We start from the raw sequence: 15,211 nt of genomic DNA, 5'->3' as shown, positions 1-15,211 counted from the left end.
TCTTGTTTCAGGGACCATGTGGTACTGGGGATTGAACCTGTGGCTTCTACATGCAAAACATAAATTTCGGCTCTCTGAGCTATCTCCCTGGGCTCCTGTTTATTTTTTGGGGGGAGGGGGCAGGTGCTAGGGACCACCAGGGCTAGATTCAGACTGCTAATGGTAGCAATACTGCAGATTGAGTCTAGGGCCCTATGCATGCCAAGATGTGCTTCAGCTCTTTAAGTTACTTTCCTGGTCCCCACGGATTGTATATTCCTACACATATGTGATACACATTTGTATATGTTTGGAAACTGGTGAGATTATTGGGATCAAATAAGGGTATATTTCAACAGAGATTTTATTCTTTGGTTTCTATGTGATATAGTCCCATTGGAGAGATTTATTCAAGTTTTTTTTAATCTCATTTTTATTTTTATAAATAAAACTAAACTTTTTTTAGTTTTCTATTACATTTTCCATTAAGATGGTTTTTCTAGACGTTCAAATACACTTCATTAGTATAATGAATACATTTTAATAACTGAATTCTTCAAATTCATTATTGTTGGCAAACCTGAAACAATTTTTATATTTTTATCTTGTTTTCAGTCACTTTGCTAAATTATTTATACCTATATCACAGTCACAGTCCTCCCGTTGTTCATCAATTTGCTCGAGTGGGCCCAGTAACATCTCCATCATGAGACTTGTTACTGTGTTTGGCATATCGAATACGTCACGGGTAGCTTGCCAGGCTCTGCCATGCTGGCGAGATACTCTCGGTAGCTTGCCGGGCTCTCCGAGAGGGGCGGATGAATCGAACTTGGGTCGGCCATGTTGGCTGCTTGTAAGGCGAAAGCCCTACCGCTGTGCTATCGCTACAGCCCTATACATATATATATATATAATATATATATATATTTTTAAAGGAACATACCAGTTCATACTCAGAGCTTACTCTTGGCTCTGTGTTCAGGAATCACTCCTGGCAGGGTTTGGGGGACCATATTAGGTACTAGGGATCGAAGCTGGGTCAGTCACATGCAAGGCAAGTGCTCTACTGAATGTGCTATTGTTCCACCCCTAAAATATTTATTTATTTTTCTTTTTTGGGCCACACATAGTGGTGCTCAGGAGTTACTCCAGGCTCTGCACTCAGGAATTGCTCCTGGTGGTGCTTGGGGATGCTGGGCACTGAACTCTGCTCAGCTGAGCGCAAGGCAAGTGCCCTATCCACGATACTACCTGTGATACTATTACTTCAGCCCAACCGCTAATTTATTTATTTTTAAACTAGTTTTAAAATGATAGTTTAAGTAACGTGGTTACAATAGTGTTTATGTTTACAGTATTGATTAACCAAGGCTACTACTGTATCCCACCATCACCACTTTTCTTGTTCTGCAGAAGTGCTTTATCACTCACCCGCAGACTGAAAAAGCAGGATGTTTCCGGGTAGGGCCAAAGGTGACTTGTCTGCCTGTGTTGGGTGACAAATGACTTCTGTGGCCGCTGGGCAGGGCATCCACCTTCTGCACAGTCCCACCCCCACTTGGAGACCTGGAGGAGCAACAGGTCGAGGATTCAGAGCAACAGGGTAGGATTCCAGTAGGAGCTCCGCTGACTTTTTCACTAGCAGGTAGAGAATTTGGGAAAGAGTAGGAAGCAGTGGAATATTGGCAAAGATAGATCTCAAAGCATTGTGGCTCTCGCAAAAGTGGCAGGCCGAGGCCCAGAGACCCTGCAGGGCTGCCGGTGCTGCATTGGTGCCAGTGTGTTGGTCACTGCCCCACAAAGGCAGGCACTCTCTATCTAGCTACAAATGTTCTTACTGCAATCATGGTCCTGGAGCCTGCAATGCAGCAGCAGAAAGAAGGAACGAGAGCTGGCCTTGACTGGGAGGATAAAGGGAGATCCTCCAGTCAGAGAGGTTGGATGATGGAATCTCCTAAGTAGACGACTCAAAAACTGGTTGTGGGTGTTGGGGACAGTCTCCTCTTGCGACTAAGATCCTCTGGGTACCTGGAGACTAGTATGAAGAGGAAAGCATAGGTTTACAGGGTTAGTCAGACCTGGATTCACATCTAAACTCTGCCTGTAGCTCAGCAGCTATGTATCTTATTTTGGATTCCCCACCCTGACCTCCACCACCAGAGACCTTAAGATAAGGGTTGGATGCAAGTAATTGATCTGGGAAGAGCTGTGATGCGGTGGGAGAATGAGATGGGAAGCCCTCAGAGGATATGTGAGTTTCCTCTATGGGCAAGGCTCTGAGGATTTTCTGACAACCATCCTAGCACACACTTCAGTGTCCCGCCGAAAGACAAAGCTTTACTTCTTTGATTCTTTTGTATTTGTGGTTGTTGAGGATTCAACCCAGTGCCTCATACGTGCAAAGCAAGTGCTCCGACACGGAGCTCCGTTCCCAGTCTAGCATTTTCGTTGACTGACTCCTGATTCTCAGTTGAAGTAAAGGGGAACACTAGCTCCCCTCTAGTTCTGGTGAGCCAGCATGCTCTCTTGGCCGGAGCCCTTCACTTGCAGGCACAGTGATGCTTTTGGGTGATGCCTGTAGATGATGAAGGAGATATGAACACCACACTGATATTGAATGTTACTATTATGGGATCTTGTATGTTTTCACGCCTCTAAAATGGAGATCATAGTACGCAAATTGTCCTGGATTTATGGGAAGACTTAGCACATGTGAATTCATGAAGTGCCTCTTATAGTTTCTGAAACAATATTGTTGTCCAATAAATGATAATGATAGATTCAAAAAAGTTAGCATGAGGAAATAGCTGCTCTTTCTCTGTAGCCGCCTTAAGTCTGCTTCTGCCACTGTGATTTGTGTTAGAGAAGAAAGTTTTCTAGAGTGAGAAGGAGTCTTTTAATCTCCAGGCTTGCTCAGAGTCAGGAATGGATGACCTCCCCCCATCTCCCTGTGTTTCCGGCAGCCTGGTAGTCACACCCAGGAACTGCCTCTCATACCACATAAGTTCATTAAAGGCCATGATCCAGAGACTCCCAAATAAATCTCTCAGAAGAGAGCAACACAGAACAATATGCCCTAAGGATGCCTATGGACCCCGAAAGTCTCCATCCAGTTAAAAAAATTAAATTAACCTTAGTTGTATAACTATTAAAAATTTTAGAATTCGTGGAGCATGCAACTGCATTCATGACCACGTGACATTTCATACTCTACATCACTGATGTACCAAGAGTAGCACATCACATTTGATGGGGTGTAAAGTAGAAAGCAACCCATTTCTGGGAGAAAATATATATTTATACACACACACACACACATATATATATATATATACACACACACACATATATATATACACACACACAAAGCTCAACATTTAACATGTTAGTAATCTCCTAAACAAGAGCTTAATGACTCCAGGGTGATATATGATATCTTCACACACTTTCCTCTAAGGAAATTTTTGGGGATCATTTTTAGTGGGTTATTCATAAAAAGCAATATAAAATAACTTATTTTGGTCCTGCTTTGGGCCACGGTTTGGAGGTCATGTGGAAACCTTAGAAATATGGTAGTAGGTAGGTGTAAAGGTGGTGAGATTGGTATTAGAATATTAAATGTAACAAATTATTGTGAACAACTTTATAAAACTAAATAAAATTTTTTAAAAATAAGGGGTCTTCCTAAAAACTTGGGGCAAAGTTTACCAAGAAAGTAAATGGCCAAAAGTTAGGAGACACACCCACAAACCACCTCCAGCTCAGCTATATACTTGGAGGCATGGCCTCTCTGGTTCTTGATCAAACTGCTTAACGGCCATGATCCCAGAGACTCAGAAATGAATCTCGGAACCCAAAGGCTTTTAGCAGAAATTTGTCCTATTCCTGCAGTAGATTACTCATGCTGGGCCACTCCAGGTGGGAGTAGGTTTTGTGCCTTGGCCTGTTCCCCTTGGCGGCCCGGTGACCGCCATCCTCCAGAGGCCACTGAACTGTCAGGTTTGGCCCTGCAGTGACAAGACACGTGGTACCTCACCAGATGGGGGTGGAACTGGCCATTTTCTCCCCGTCCCAACGAGACCCCGAGTCGCCACCTACAAACGGCCTCTCTGGCTTTGATCAAGCTGATTAACGTCCATGATCCCAGAGACTCAGAAACAAATCTCGAAACCCAGTGGCTTTTGGCAGAAATGCATCTGGACCACATACAAGGTGGCCGCCGCCTCAGAGCTTATTGGAAAGTCAGGTATGAGCCGGCAGTGACGGGGCAACTGCAATCTCACGGGAAGGGGGAGCGGTACCGGCTTGTCCTTCACGCCCTACTGAGGTCACGAGTTGCCCCCCACGAGCGGCCCTCTGGCACAGCCATAACACCAGACTTACAAAAACCAATCTCGTAATTATCTGGCTCTTTGCAGAAATCTAAAATCATTATATGATTTTCATAATCAACTATAGAAAACAAAGTATTTCACAATACCTTCTCAGCAATTCTGATTGTTGGGGGAGGGCGGGAAATTCTGAACAATAATGGTGCATCTTTTGTCGAAATAATGAATGTAATCAATGTAGAGAAGAGTTAAGTAGAAAGTATCTGCTTTACAGGCATTGGGAGGGGTGGGAGGGGGGTATATTGGGGATTTTGGTGGTGAAAAATGAGTACTGGTGAAGGGAGAGGTGTTTGATCATTGTATGACGGAGACTTAAACCTGAAAGCTTAGCAACTTTTCCCATAGTGATTCAATAAATAAATATAAGAAGAAAAAAATAAATAAAATTATGAAAAAAATAAGGGGTCTTTACCCATTTACCTAGGGACAGAACCTATTCCTTACAAGCATCTTAAAGTCAATTAACCTAAATAAGATCTGGTTTTCTCAGTAGTAAAACTGACATTTGCTAGTGAAAACCCTGCAATAAAGGAGAGTGATTGAATGAGCAGTTGGCCTGAGTGACAGCAGAGTCAGTCAGGTGCATGCCGGGCATGCGGCTGATTTGGGTTTGATCCTGAGCACCACATATGGTTCCCCAAACACCACCTGTAGTAATTCCTGAGTGCATCGTTAGGAGTAACTCCTAAGCATCACCAGGTGTAGCCTCAAAACAAAACCAAAACAGCAAATATCCACCAGTTCATGCTATTCAGGTTGACACTTAGGTCAAACTGGTTGTTTTTAACCTTTGTGTGAAGATCGCATCATTGTTTGTGGTTGCCTCCTAGAAAAGTGGAGGTTTAGGGTAGGGGAAAGTAAAAGCTAGTTGCTTATGTCAGGAGTGTGGAGAGGTGGGCTTGGGAAGTATATGAGAAAGAAGGAAACTCGTAGCCTGGATCTGTCATACGTGAAAAACTGAACTTTGTTCCTATTTGTTTTCATTTGGGAAGAGGCTTGAGGGGGAGCTGAGTATGACCGCTGCTGTTTGTAATGTGAGAGGCCCCAGAGAACAGGAGAGCCATGAGAGATTTTGAAAGCTGTTTGCAGCTCTACATAAAGGGAGTAGTTAGTCAGTTACAGAGATGGAACAATCCAGTAAAAATGATTTCATGTTATGTATATCCTTGTGGCAGGCACAGGAGATTGATTATGTATGGAGAGGGTTCCCATAGACCTACCAGATGCTTCTTCCTTGATGCTGGGGGAAGTTGGACTGGTCTCAGCAGGTGGCCATGTTTCCTTCTGGCCGACCCTGGCACTCTAATCCTATTTCCAGATGTTTGAGCTGAGGTGGTCACATGATTGAGAAGTCTGATGGCGATTTGAGGAAAGATTTTTCTCTCTACTCAAGAGAAGTGGCCTTAAGTTTTTCTTCCCAATTATAGACTAGGGCTGTGTGAAGACAGGATGTTTGACACTATGGCATATATTGTGGGACCAAAAGGGGCCATCTCCAGTGCACTGGGGATGACTATATATTGATGGAAGTGTCCCTTGTCCTTGGTGACCTCACTGAACTTTGGGATAGACCTCTGGCTGCTTTGACTGTGTGACTCCTCGAGTTTGAACCACATTTGATGGCAGATTCTATTATGGAAGACAAAGGCATCTATATTGACAAAGACTCAGGATAAAGCACACACTTTGGTGGGGGGTGACGAAGAACCTGGATTTAGGAGGAAGTATTCATGGAAGAGAAGAAGAGTTGAGACAACACCTGAATTTGTGGGTAGTAGTCAGTCCTCTGACCAGCACAGAGAAAGTAATGGAATTACTACTGCCTAGGATGACTGGGACACACATACCACACAATAGAGGTAAATGAGAGCAGGAACGAGATGATGGAGGCTACTCTAGTGAGGGACTGGGGCTGGAGCAGCCCGGCGAGCAAAACTGACAGTTCTCTCTCAGGAAACACGGGGTTATGGCCAATGTACTATGACAGATGCCAGCAGGTGTTGGTGGAGGCAGACTGGCTTTGTAGCTGATTAGCTCTGGGTCATGGCACTCATCTGGTGTTAATGAGGGAAGTCACAGCTGCCCCTTTGTGTTATTGTGAGGATTAAAGTACCTTAACTTGGGGCTGGAGTGACAGCACAGTGGGTAGGGCGTTTGCCTTACATGCGGCCGATCCGGGTTCGATTCCCAGTACCCCATATGGTCCCCCAAGCACCACAAGAAATAATTCCTGAGTGTAGAGCCAGAAGTACCCCTGTGCATCACCAGGTGTGACCCAAAAAGCAAAAAAGAAGTACCTTAACTCTCATAAGTGCCTGGACTCAATTCTGGTGATTGTGTTGTATGCATTTCCCCTACCAATAAACAATTTTTAAAAAAAATTTGGGTTATACCCAATGGTGCTCAGGACTTGCTTCTGGCTTGCTTCTGGACTCAGGGATCACTCCTAGTGAGGTTCTAGGGACCCTATGCCAGAGATAGAACCTGGGTCAGCCACATGCAAAACTACCCACTGTACTATCTCACTGACCCCAATAAACAATTCTTATGCAGCTGGAGCGTATCTGAGAATCTGACTTAATTTTGATGCATCTACTCAAGGATGGCACCAGATTCTCAGATTAAGGCTTAGGGTCCCCCAACCAACCACTTTCCTTTTCTGGTGTGGGCTGCATGCTCACATCATCACCAACTGGCTCTGCCCAGGTTACTGCCTGAGCTTCTGACAGACTGGCTGTGAATCAGAATCAGAAGTTCGAAGGATACCCTCCTCAGGTTCTATTTCTACGCTCTAGTGACTCACAGAACCCAGAAAACCTATGTATTTACTAGAAGCCAACTGTTGATGGAGGATTTAACTCAGAAATAGCCATATGGAAGAGGTGCACAGGGCAAGGCTTCCCTGCTCTCTCGAGGAGCACCATTCCCTCCATGTCCCCTCTTGCTCTCCAGCCTGGAAGCTCTCTAAAACCCTCTCTTGAGGTTTTATTACATCATTAACATGGTCGACTACCTCATGGGCCATTGGCAATTGAACTCAATCTCCAGCCTTTTCCTCAGAAGAAGTCTAGGGTGGGACTGGAAGTTTCAGCCCTTTAATCACATAGTTGCTTGGCTAGGCAACTAAAATTCCTCATCCTCTCACGTGCTCAAATTACCTTCATTCATATAACAAAAGAGCACTTTTCTAACCCTCACCACTCAGGAAATTCCCAGAATTTCTGGGGAACTGTGAGTCTAGAGATGTGCACAAAGACAAATCTAAATAACTGAACAACGATCACGATCACGATCATCCTGTTGTTCATCGATGGCCTCGAGCAGGCACCAGTAATGTCTCCTTCGCCCTAATCCTGAGATTTTCAAAAGTTCCATATTCAAGGCACTTTCAGGATTAGGAGAATGAGACCCATCATTGTTACTGGTATTTGGCACATTGGGTACACCACGGGGAGTTTGCCAGATTCTGCCGTGTGGGCAGGTTACATTCGGTAGCCTGCCAGGTTATCCAAAGTAAGAATGAGATAGTAAGATGTCACGTGGCCGACATCTTGCTATCTTAACTTCACACAAGTAAGCTAAATAGATGAACTATATTCCCTCTTTCTGTCTTTTAAAAAAAATTACTTATCAGATTAGACTCATGGAAAGTAAAGTACATTATACTGACTTCTTATAGTAACTGAACAACATTTCTTATAAATTACAATGCTGTCATTTTCTAGGCCAAAATGGAAGATTTGTGACAGATAGTTATTGCTTTATAACGGAGACCTGCATGCGTAATGAAAAGACTTCATGATTTACCATTCCTCGCATGACCTGTCACTGAGGGAGAGGTTAGCCAATCTGCTATTGACTCTGAGTGATATTCCAGGAGAAAAGTGTGAAGATGGGGGCTGGAGTTCCTGCAGACCATTTCTTCTCATATCTAGAGATACATGCAATACTAAAGTTTCAGGGGTAGGGAGGACATTGATGTTTGCCAGAATATTTTTCTTCCCATGAGCTGGGAGGACAAAGACCTCACACCATGAGATAGAAGTGAGAATGGCTGAGAGAAGTGGGCTTTCCTAGCAGAACGGGTGGGGATTCATCATAGGATCTCCGACTCCCGGGAGGGAGAAAAGCGTCTCTCCTGTGTGACCATCAACCACTTGGGTTACAAAGCCACCAGCAGTACAGAGGTAACATCCCGAGCCAGAAGCTTCCTGCTCACGGATCTGAGGAGACAGACCAGAATAACAGCAGACGCTGGGAAGCCACCCCTTCTCTGCCGGAGTGCCTTCCTACACCCCTCCTAAGTCATTTCTAACCTTGCCATGGTTCATGAAAGAAGAAGAATACAAGTCACTGGTGTTGGTAGCAACAGGATGAGAAAGTGCGAGACTTCCTGTTATGTGTGTGTGTGTGACAGCTGGTGATAAGTGTGGGGCCCGGCACAGGAAATCCGCTTGGCTTCTGCAATGCGACCTGCCTGAAACTTGGGCACTCCTTCAGCCTGGAGGTAGATGGCCGGACCCAGGGGTGCCTGGACCATGGGTGATGTGGTGGAGAAGAGTCTGGAAGGGCCGCTGGAACCTTCTACAGAGGAGTCCCCCCATAAAAAGGGAGAACTGGTAGAGCTCTTAAATGAGGACAAGGTAAAGTTTGAAGACACAGGACTCTCCTTGATTCTGCAGACCGGTCTGGAGACCCTGCGAGTGGAGAGCGCGCTGACAGATGTCATTTTGTGTGTGGACATTCAGGAATTCTCCTGCCACCGCGTGGTGCTTGCCGCAGCCAGCAACTACTTCAGGTCAGCCTGCCGGGGACCGAAGTCCACTTGGGTGTGAGTTGGAAGGAAAGTGGGATGGGTGTGGGACTCCACCTCACAGGTTGGCTGTTGCATTTACAGTTTTGAAAGAAACTCTTTAGTGTGTGTGTGGTTTCAAGACACGAGAACAGAAGCTATTAAACCTTAGATTTGAGCTAAAACTCTGCTAAGGGAGAGACTGACATCCTTTAAAAGCTGCGTCTCTCTATATTCTGGTAAACCTTTGTGTATCTGTGTATCCTTGTGCCAAGAGGGTGTGAAATGCTTAAAGCTCTGGGGATTTTCCCTCTTAGTCTGACCAGTGCGTTGGAAACACGGGGCTGTCTTTGTGCATCATCAGAGGAAGAATGTGGCCTCGTTTCTGCAGTTTTCGAATGACTGGCTGGAGATCAGGAAGCTCTGCGTGTGTTCAGGGTGTGTGTGGGAAGGGGCGGCAGTGACAAAAGTGGTTTAGAAGTGAGAGGCCCCTAGTTACAACAAATTTGGAGACCTCGGTTCTGTCCCACAGTCAGTGACTGTCTGTCTGTAATTTATTCAGCAAGTCATTTAAGGTTCTGAGTTTCTGTTTTATCCCACAGATGAATCGGGGCAATACGATCCCCTTGCAGGATTATTGTGATAACCAAACATGAGGCTAAGGGGTCTCGAGTGATGTCTAACTCAGAGTAGAGGCTCCTTTCTTTGTTGAAATTCCTGACCTGCATTTCTTTGGCTCATCTAAGGAACCACTTATCGAGTGGGAGAGGAATGTGAGAGAGTCAGGAATGCATTGAATCCGGCTGGCCCCAAGTTCTCTCTAGCTCTGAAGACATAGTGGGAACCAGTTCCCAGGGGAAATGTGGATGAAGAAGGTATTTGGAGAACTTGAAAACAATCTACTCTAGGCGTGGGGAGATAGTTCAAAGGGTTAGAGCCTGTGGCTGGTGTGCAGAGGGCCTGGTGTTCGATTCCCAGAACTGCACGGGCAGCTAAGTATCATTGTAATAACCCTGATGGCAGGCCGCTGACCCAGGTTCTGTCCCTGGCATCCAACTTGGTCCCCAGAGCATTGCCAGGAGTATTTCCCGAGTGCGGAGCCAGGAGTAACCCCTGAGCACAGCTGGACATGGCTCCCAAAATAATCAGACAGAAAGAAGAATAGAGATTCTTCTTAACTCTCAAATCTGAGAAGTTATTAAGCTGTGTAAATATGATGGAAGGGGTTCCAGTTTCTTCATTTCTCGAGATATATAGGGTTGTGGTGGAATTGGTTAAGTCCCATAAGTGGACCAGGTAAGAGGAAAGCTGGGTTTGTGGAAGGTGGTGCCAACTGTGCGCCACGCAGTCACAGTTAATCTGATTTTTCTGTGAGACAAAGTGATGAAAGTGGTCAACGCAATAACTCCTTGTACAGATGTGGAAGTGGGACAGGCATTACCTAGCCAGTCACTGCTGCAGCAGTGTAGATTTACATTTAAAAAGTCTTGGATTGTTTTTTTTTTCTTTTGAGGGGGGAGCCATACTCAGCATTGCTCAGGGCTTACTCTTGGCTCTGACCTCACTCCTGACAGGGTCAGGGAACCCTATAGGATGCTGGGGGTAGAACCAAAGTAAGCCTCATGCAAGGAAAATACCCTACCCACAGTATAATCTCTTTGACACCAAGAAATTATTGGGTTTTGGGGGGCTGGAGCGATAGCGCAGTGGGTAGGGTGTTTGCCTTGCATGTAGCCAACCTAGATTTGATTCCCAGGATCCCATATGGTCCCCTGAGCACAATCAGGAGTGATTCCTGAGTGCAGAGCCAGGAGTAACCTCTGTGCATTGCCAGGTGTGACCCAAAATGCAAAAAAGAGAGAAAATCTTGGGGTTTTGTATGCTTTTTTGTTATGGGGGGGGCATAATTGGTAGTGCTCAGGGATGGTGCTTGGGGGACCGTATGCAGTGTCCAGAATCAAGCCCAGGTCTCCTGCTGGTAAATCAGGTCCTCCAGCCCACTGAGCCTGCTCTCTGCCCCTAAAAGTCCTTGCTCTTTTTGTAGTACAAACTGTCACCAAGTTTGGGACTTCACAGGAAGAATGTCGAAGGTGTGACCATAGCATGAGTAAGGATACAGATGCTACTTAGTCCACCAACACTGAGCACTGTCCTTCGGAGATAAATGAAAGACACCTGGGCACAGTGTCTTTTGTTGTTGTTGTTTTTGGACCACATCTGGCAGAGAGCAGGGACTACTCCTGGCTCTGCACTCAGGAGTCACTCCTGGCAGTGCTCAGGGGATCATATGGGATGCTGGGGATCAAATCCTGCTTGTTCTTGTTGCAAAGCATGCAAAGCAAGTTCCTTACCCACTGTACTCTCTTTCTCTCTCTCCTCTCCTTCTCTCCTCTCCCTTTCTATCTCTCTCTCCCTTTCTCTCTCCTTCTCTCCTCTCTCTCTCTCTCTCTCTCTCTCTCTCTTTCTCTCTCTCTCTCTGGCCCTCTTGCCACAGTGTCGTGAGTACTCACTCTCAGGTTTCTGTTTTTTTCTGTGCTGGATCACAGGAGAGCCACTCTCATACCTACGTGTACTGGCTTTGCAGCTGTGTGTCAGCTAAGCAGGATGGCACAGCGTGGTGACGTGTGTTCCCAAGGCCTCCCTAGCCTCTTTGCTGTGGGCATTTCTCAGCCTCCTTGGAGGGTGCCTGGGCTCAGGCTCCTGTCCTGCCCCACGGGTGTGGGCACTTAGGGAAGTACTTTCTGCCAGTTTTGAGAAAACACAGCAACAAAGAGAAGTGGAGGTGCCACGTGGTGTCTGGGCCCGCCCGGGATGTTTTCACTCCCCAACTGCCTGGTCACCAAGGGAAATTCCTTCCATTCCTGCCTTCAGAGTAGGAACTTTGGGTTCTTTAATTGCTATTATTTGGTTTCGGGCCACACCTGTTGGTGCTCAAGGGCCACTCCAGTGAGGCTCTCAGGGGACCCTGTAGTGCTGGGGATTAAGCCGGGGTCTTCAGTGTGTGAAGCAAGTGCTTGGCCCTTTGAGCTATGTCCACAGCCCTGACTTTTATCTTGGTATTTCTTCCTTCTTTGTTCTTTATTTTAACCCCTTTGGGTTTTGGTCCACACCCAGCAGCACTCAGGGATCACTCCTGACTCTGCGCTTAAGAGTCACTCCTGGCTGGGCTGGGGATCCAACCCTAGTTGGCAGTGTACAAGGCAAGCACCTTACCTGCGGTATTATCTCTGGTCTCCCTCCCTCCCTCCCTCCCTCCCTCCCTCCCTTCCTTCCTTCCTTCTTTCCTTCCTTCCTTCCTTCTTCACTTACTTCACTTACTGTGGTTCGTCTCCTGTGTATGTGTTATATCCATGATCCCACTTAAGATTAAGTGACAACCTTGTGAGGGAGAGATTGTGTTTGTTTGTTTGGGGGCCACACCCAGCTATGCTAAGGGCTTACTCCTGGCTCTGCACTCAGGAATCACTTCTGGTGGGTTCGGGGGACCACATTAGATACAAGGAAATCAAACCCAGGTTGGCTGTGAACAAGGCAAATGCCCTCCTCACTCTACTATCATCTTCCCCTGAGGGAGAGCGCTTTAGAGATGAGAAATCAAAGCTTAAAGGGTCTCAGTCAATAAACAGTTAATAAACTGGGACTTAGACTGGGGAATCCGTCATGAAATCCAACATTGCCTCATACCAGCTTTGTGTCTCAGTTTTGAAAGGGTTTGGGAGTCAGTTCCCCTTACACAGAGATTGAGGAAGACCAGAGGGTCCGCCCTGTCCCTGAGGCTTTGGCACAGCTCTCTGTGCTTTGGGGGTGGAAGAACCCAGGTATTTTTCTCTCTTTTTCTCTTACCCCCCTTCCTTTCCCTTGGTGGCTATTGTGATGAACAGGTGTTGTCCACACTTGTCTGTGGTGCTTGTACCCTTGACTTTGGTGCTTGCCAGGGGTCACATGCTCTATTTTGCTTATTCATTTACTAATTTTTTTTCTGTTTGGGGGCCACACTCAGTAGAGCTCAGGGCTTACTCCTGCCTCTGTGTTCTGGGATCACTCCTAGGAGGCATTGGGGGATCACATGTGATCAAACCCGCATCAGCTGCAGATAAGGCAAGTTCCCTGCCCCCTGCACTATCTCTCTGGCTCCCTAATTTTTTGTTTATTTGCCTTTCAGGGCCCACACTTTCATTGTGGTCCTTGCACAAAAGGCTCACCAGGGGTCACCTCTCTTCGTTCTGGAGTCCGTGGACTTTCTGGTAGAGCTGCTCACAGGGGTTTGCTGTGGTGCTCACAGGTGTGACCCCTTGGGTTGGCACTCCTGATGGGGGGCTGCCCCCTTCAGCTGCAGCGCTGCCAGGGCTCCCCCCTCTTACCTCTCACTGCAGTGTTGGCACACACCTGACTGTGCTCCAGACTTCATTCCTTCGGCCAGTTCTGGCTTCAGACAGCGGAGCTGCAGGGGCCAAGTTGGGAACCTGTGGACAGCTCTGGGCACTGGGCTTGTGGCCTCACATTAGCAACATGGGTGCTTTTTTTTTTGCCACTGAACTATCCCCCAGCCTGACTTCATTTTTTCATACGTTGAGCACATAAGTGTTCTCCATGAACTGAATCATAGCTTATTTAACTAGGCTCGCTCTGTTGACAGGCATTGGGGTTGTTTCTGATCCTTTGTTATTACCAAAATTTTCCAGTAAATATATTTAGATGTCATTTTATACATGAACAGGCATATCGAGGGGCATATTTCTAGAAGGAAGTTTGGAGTCTAATAGAAATGTGTATTTCAGTGGATGCCACTAGTGATGGGGGCTTAACCAGTGGGGAATTCCCAAGTCTTTTGTTTGTTGATTTGGGGGCTATACCTGGCTGTTCTCAGGGCTTACTCCTGGCTTCACACTTAGGAATTCCTTCTGGGGTTTCTTAGGGGACCATATGGGATGCCGGGGATCAAAGCTGGGCCAACTGCATGCATGCAATACTCCAGCCCCAATAATTCACAAATCTTGCTGCAAGAGAGGTGTCAAAATGTTGGATTTTTCTCTATCCAATACCTGAGAAACTGGATCTCGATTTAATTTTGTTGTTGTTGTTGTTCAAAATACTTTTAATTTCCATGTCACACTTTCTTTCATAAATTAAATTTTAAAATGGAATCACCATGAGATATACAGTTACAAAGTTATTCATGGTTGGGTTTCAGTCATGCAATGTTCCAACACCCGTCCCTTCACCTGTGTACATTTCCCATCACCAGTGTCAACTTGCGTTTCTCGTTTCTTTAGAAGGTCAGCCATCTGTTCAGGTGTTTAAGGGCTATCTTCAGTTCTTTTTCCATGAACTCTCTCTTCACAGACCTGCAAATTTGCATCCCTATCTGATAAACTTTTAAAAAATTTAAATCAAAATAACGCATGCAAATAGTAAAGAATCAAATAGAACTTAGAGGTTCTAAAGCAAAACAAGCGTACCTCCCTCCCCCGTTTGTCACTCTTGATCACCGAAGCCGACCGTTTTCAACATTTAGCCGTCTCTACTTATTCTCCTATAAAAGATGCACGTAGTACTTGGTTTATCCTTGTTGGACATCATTTGTTGATTTCCAAGTATGTCTGAGAAGGACTTAACACTCAAACCTAATTCTCTTACCATACACAGTCCTTTCCTAAACCTCTCAATGTATTGTCAAGTGACATAATAGTATGTCACACAGGATATCACAAATATCACTTTTTGGGAGAAAATTACATGAAGAGTTTGTTTACAACCTTGGAAACAGTGTTTCCTATAGAATAAAACTGTGTGACATTTTATTCTTATTTTTTGCTTTTATGGGTCACACCCAGCAATGGTCAGGGGTTACTCCTGCACTCAAAAATTACTCCCGGTGGTACTTGGGGGCCATATGGGATGCTGGGACTCGAATTGGGTCGGCTGCGTGCAAGGCAAACGCCCTACCTGCTGTGCTATCACTCCAGCCCCAACATCCCAACATTTTCTTCTTTCCGTCTTTCCTTCTTTTTTCCTTCCTTCTTTCTCCTCTCCCTGGCTCTCTTGTACT

At 45.9% G+C, this 15,211-nt stretch overlaps 1 protein-coding gene across 1 annotated transcript in view; it reads left to right on the top strand.

Moving 5' to 3' along the window:
• The first annotated feature begins 8,881 nt into the window (after nucleotides 1–8,881).
• KLHL6 (kelch like family member 6) overlaps nucleotides 8,882–15,211 on the top strand; it is a 67,228-nt gene continuing 60,898 nt past the window's right edge. The window contains exon 1 of the mRNA XM_056121977.1: nucleotides 8,882–9,168. Coding sequence (XP_055977952.1) covers nucleotides 8,882–9,168 — 287 coding nt within the window. The remainder of the gene's footprint in view (nucleotides 9,169–15,211) is intronic.

This window comes from Sorex fumeus, unplaced genomic scaffold (genome assembly GCF_029834395.1).
Source record: "Sorex fumeus unplaced genomic scaffold, SorFum_2.1 ptg000044l, whole genome shotgun sequence".
In the NCBI taxonomy this organism is placed as follows: Eukaryota; Metazoa; Chordata; class Mammalia; order Eulipotyphla; family Soricidae; genus Sorex; species Sorex fumeus.
Note: the sequence above shows the minus strand (reverse complement) of the source record. Positions and strands in the feature narration are given on the sequence as shown.